General features: G+C 43.3%; 1 protein-coding gene across 3 annotated transcripts in view; it reads right to left on the bottom strand.

The window, feature by feature from the left end:
* Positions 1 to 284: 284 nt before the first annotated feature.
* The window catches only part of anxa5a (annexin A5a), a 22,785-nt gene continuing 17,742 nt past the window's right edge, over positions 285 to 5,327 (bottom strand). Inside the window, exons 8-13 of one of the 3 annotated variants that reach the window (XR_015506812.1) lie at positions 4,512 to 5,307; positions 3,747 to 4,102; positions 3,566 to 3,661; positions 981 to 1,039; positions 741 to 863; positions 285 to 526 (exon numbers count right to left, since the gene is read on the bottom strand). Coding sequence is in view for 1 of the 3 variants with exons in the window: in NM_001113582.1 (NP_001107054.1) it covers positions 467 to 526; positions 741 to 863; positions 981 to 1,039; positions 3,566 to 3,661; positions 3,747 to 3,840; positions 5,257 to 5,307 (483 nt within the window). In the remaining 2 variants the exon portion in view is untranslated. 3 annotated transcript variants of the gene reach the window in all.

Genomic DNA, 5,327 nt, shown 5'->3' with positions numbered 1-5,327 from the left:
GCGATATAGGTGAATTGAATAAACTAAATTGTCTGTAGTGTATGAGTGGGAATGAGTGTGTATGGATGTTTCCCAGTGATGGGTTGCAGCTAGAAGGGCATCAGGGCATCAAGGGCATCAAGGCATCAAACAGATGCTGGATTAGTTGGTGATTCATTCCACTAAGCCGAAAAGAAAATGAATGAATGATAATGCACTTTGGGTAAATTGACTGTGTAGAGTTTCTGAGCAACACTGCCATCTACTGGCGGAGTATTTTGAGCAAGTAAAACTAAAGGAAAAAATAAGATCCACAAGCCTTTATTTTCTTCACACAACTTTGAAACCTTCAAAACAATTCAGCAAACATCACACCACCAGCATCAAAGAGTGAACGCTAGATTAATTCAGCTCAAATCATGAAAGATACAAATAAACACACATGAGTTGTAAAGGAGTTAAAATAGTGTGTGAGATTAGCTGATGTCTAATCATTTCCCCCACACAGGTAGAGCAGAGCCTTCTGGTAATCTCCATCAGTGTCCTCCTGAAAACACACACAAAAGCACATGCTGAGGTGAGTCTGTGTGTGTTAGAGAGAGAGAGAGAGAGAGAGAGAGAATGTGTGTGTGAGAGACAGGTGAGAAGCAGCCTGAATGTTTGTGTGTGCGTACATATGTGTATGTGTGAGTTTGTGTGTATGTTTTTTTTTTAATGGTGTACATGTGTGTGTGTGTGTGTGTGTGTGTGTGTGTTCTTGCCTGTATGGTGCTGTAGAGTGAATCTCCATATTTCTTCTTGTAAGCAGCTCTGATGTCCAGCATGTCCCTTTCGCTCCTGGACACCATGATGCGTATGAGAGTCTCGTCGTCAGTGCCGGCACGCTGTAAACAAACCACACACATCATCATCATCATCATGCAGATCAACACTTTCACTTAACTTAGCGAATGATCTCCTTCATGGATGAGTCAATATAAGATGGAAATAAAGCTTCGTACCCGCATGGACTCTCGAAGGCATTCAGCGAAATAAGCCGGCACACTTTTGGCACACTTCACTACGGAGAGAGAGAGAGAGAAAGATTCACTCTTCCCAATGTCATTCTTAACTGTTATTTGTTAATAATGACCATAAGCAGGGTTTTGTCAGGTTTTATGCAAACCTATTTCACGAGTTCACACTTAGAGATGTTTAAGAATAAAGCGTATTTGGCGAGCTGTCCAGGGAGAGGGCTCTGAGCTCGAGGAAGACACCCCAACTCCTGTTATTCCCTTATGCCGAGTTCAGACTGCATGATTTTCAAAGCAGTGTGAAAACATCTGTGACACGACTACATGACTATCTGGGCTAGCGTTTCGTCGCTGCTTTGTTTACACTGCAAGATGGATCGGCGACAGGGACTTTCACATTGCATGACTTTACTATAGGAAGAATTGCCGACAACTTCGTCCAAACTACGTCTCACAGCCAAAAACACGTAGTATATCTTTTGTTATTAACTACATAACGAGAAAGAAGCCTTTACTGGGGTAGAACATGTACATGTTTGCTCACCTGGGTTTAAAGGGAATTAGCCATTTCTCCTCAACGTTGATAATAAACTAATTTCTTTCTGTATGAAACGTCAAACAGACACGGGTGCCCCTGAGTCCTGTCAAACCTCCACTAGTTTTTCCTCCATTTCGTGGGTCCAAATAAACCGGAAAAGAGCGCTTTTACCTTCTCCCCCAGCCTCCCGCTGGCCTGCAGCAGGTATACACACACGCACACACAAGTGAAAGATGCTCTCTCATTGGCTGTAGGCGATGGCTGATGTTATTTTCAGTCAAAACTCAATTCACACGGCATGATTTGAATCGCCGACAGCTCCAGATATTTAGCATGCCAAATATCTCACAGGCATCGGCGACTCATCTGCGATTCTCTCAGATCGCGTCTTTGAAAGTTTATGCTGTGTGATTGTCACTCACGTGCACGAGCAGCGATTTGCCTGTGATTTCAGGCATTTGTCGGCGATTTCTCAAAACCTGTCGGCGAGCCAAAATCGGGGCTAAAATCACGCAGTCTGAACTAGGCATTATCGGGGAAGAAAGAGAAGTTAGGGTTCGAGCAAAGTGTCTGGCCCGGCCCTAGAAAGCTCCCCCCGGGTAGATAATATTTAAGAGGTGAGGTGTCGGGGTGGTGGAGGGATGCTAAAGTCGTGAGATAATACAGGTAGGTCAACTTTTGGTATTTATAGAGGTTTGGTCTAATACTGATAGGATAATAGAATGATTGTCAATGATGTATGTTGCAACACAAGCTCATTCTGAAAACGCAGTCCCGTGGACGTTTCTGGAGACCGCAAATTATGTTGCTGGAGGTACGTATGGCTGACTGCATTTCATTTTTTTAAACATACGCTACGGGGCAGTATGATGCCGTTCCTTTTCGGTCAGCATACCGGCTGACCGCTTACCAACGTGTGGAGGGCTCACCTGCCGCAACCAGTTTGTCCAGTTAGCTCGTCGTAGACTTGAAACGCAGAGAGGAGTTGACCACGACGTTAGGGTTCGAGTCTGGGGAAGATCAGTTCCAGAAATCAAGACAAAAACAGAATCCAAAAAATAAAATTAATGAGTGAATAAGACTTTGGTAAAATCCGAAAACATGGTAAAAATCAGACGAGGGCTTTTCTTTTTCTGGACGGCTTTTGTAAACCGTCGGTTGGGTTTAGGTTTAAGTTCGGTTTAAGGTCGGTTGAGTTTAATAAGTGGGTGGGCGGGTCAATTGATGAAATTGGTTCGGTTTAGAGAAGGAAGAGGGTGGGACAGTCGATTGGTCGGCCGGTCAGTCATTCAGTCAGACAGACGGTCGGTCAGCAGCGACCTCTGGTGGGTTCATGCAAGAACAGCGAGTGCGAACGGCACTCATGAGAGAAATTTGAGATATGAAAAAGTGCAATCAGTGTCCTCTCGTGGATTTGTGAAAACAAAAACTGCAAAAATCCGTACCTCCCAAGACGTATTTTGAGGTCTCCAGAAACTTCCACCGGACTACGTTTTTAAAATGAGCCTGGGTAGGTATTTTGAATTGCTGAAACATCTGCGTGTGCTCCTCCCGACATTTGTTTATAAAACATCACTTAAAGGATCACACTTTTTTTGTAAATCAGCTAATTTTACAACTTCCCAAGAGTTCAAGGTGCTGTATGTAAGTTTTTTTCTCACGTATAAAAATACCATAATGTTTGCAGATATTTAAGAAACATGATTAGTGAACATTCTTTTAATCTGAAAAACAATGCTGAAGTCAGATATTCTACTTTGAAAATGTGTTTTACATGAATGCTTTTCTTTTTTTTTTAAATCAGATTCATTTAATCATCAAAGAAATATTTGAAAGATTAATCAATTATTAAAATAATCGTTAGTTGCAGACCTAATCATACTATCAGCAATAATATGAAAAATGCAGATACTGATGTGTTTTTTTTCTGAGAGCAAAATCATTAAATACTGAAATAAAGCTGTACAAAATGTCAGATGTGCTTTGGGAAACATGCTGAAGCACTTAAGAGGTGGACAGCCACACATCTCCGTACCCACAGCCAGCAGCAGGGCTTCCAGGTTTCCAGTGCACTCTTCTTTTAAGCTCTCCTCGATGTCACAGCCGGCAATCTTTTTGTAGGCTTCAAACACTGAAACCGAAACAGCGCAAGCCATTAGGACGCCACATCTGAATGCATCAAGAGCCTTTGAACACACATATCCAAAAACACACACCTTTCCTCAGGTGCTCGGCGCTCCTGTTGCCCAGTATATTAATGAACTTGTCCTCGTCCGTGCCGAATTTCTCCTCTCCGGCAGCAAACAGCTCCTGAAACACGATCGACCGACACACACTTCTAAAGTTCGCAACCTAAACCTGCAGGATCAAGTTTCGTCTATTACAGGTTCACGCACTAGTCCATTGATTAGTCTAATAGTGCTGTGAAAATATATAACAATGCATTCAAAGTGATTACAGACAAAGCTGATCACTTTAGATGTTCATTTCATAATGAATAATGGGCTTAGTCCCTTTATCTATTAAGGGTTGCCACAGCAGAATGAACCGCCAACTATTTCTTGCTGCAACCCTGCTGAAAAATCCAGCTTAAACCAGCCTAGGCTGGTTGGCTGGTTTTAGCTGGTCGACCAGGCTGGTTTTAGAGGGGTTTTGGCCACTTCCAGGCTGGTTTCCAGCCATTTCCAGCCTGGTCTTAGCTGGTCAGGCTGGGAGATGACCAGCTAAAACCAGCTTGACCAGCCAAGCCAAGCTGGGAGTCCAGCCAAAACCAGCTATATCCAGCTTAAACCAGGCTGGTCAAGCTGGTTTTAGCTGGATTTGGCTGGTCATTTTCCAGCCTGACCAGCTAAGACCAGGCTGGAAATGGCTGGAAACCAGCCTGGAAATGGCCAAAACCCCTCTAAAACCAGCCTGGTCAACCAGCTAAAACCAGCCAACCAGCCTAGGCTGGTTTAAGCTGGATTTTTCAGCAAGGAAACCAACAGCTTTGCCATATCGGCCCTGATTCGGTCTTACAGCTTAGCACAGGGTTGTCAAACTCAATTCCTAAAGGGCCGCAGCTCTGCACAGTTTAGTTCCAACCCTAATTAAACACACCTGATCAAACTAATTGAGTCCTTCAGGCTTGTTTGAAACCTACCAGTAAAGCTGCGGTCACACTAGAGTTTGATAATGCGAAAATAGTGTTGGCACGGTGGCTCAGTGGTTAGCACTGTTGCCTCACAGCAAGAAGGATGCTGGTTTGAGTCCTGGGTGGACCAGCTGGCATTTCTGTGTGGAGTTTGCATGTTCTTCCCATGTTCTTCCGGGTGCTCCGGTTTTCCCCACAGTCCAAAGACATGCACTATAGGTGAATTGAATAAACTAAACTGGCCATTGTGTATGTGACTGTGTATGGGTGTTTCCCAGTACTGGGTTGCAGCTGGAAGGGAATCCACTGTGTAAAACATTTGGCGGAATAGTTAGTGGTTCATTCCGCTGTGGCGACCCCTGATAAACCAGAGACTAAGCTAAAGGAAAATGGATAAATGAATGTTTTCGAGTGCTTAATTTCACCACTTAAAATCCTTCAAACAATATCTGCTCTGTGTTTTAATGTGAGGTTTATTTATCTTTTATTTATTATTTGTAATATAACAAAAAATATGTTATAATTACTATAATAATACCACACTAAAAAGATCTAAACACTAAATCCTTCAAAGAAACAAAACCAAACTTGACCTTTGCATCCTTCTCCACTCGGCTCTCGTCCACTCCCTCCTCTCGGCCCGCCTGTGTTTAGAGACAGAAAC

The sequence above is a fragment of the Danio rerio genome, chromosome 14, assembly GCF_052040795.2.
Source record: "Danio rerio strain M-AB ecotype USA chromosome 14, GRCz13ab, whole genome shotgun sequence".
In the NCBI taxonomy this organism is placed as follows: domain Eukaryota; kingdom Metazoa; phylum Chordata; class Actinopteri; order Cypriniformes; family Danionidae; genus Danio; species Danio rerio.
This window is presented reverse-complemented; position numbering and strand designations above follow the sequence as displayed.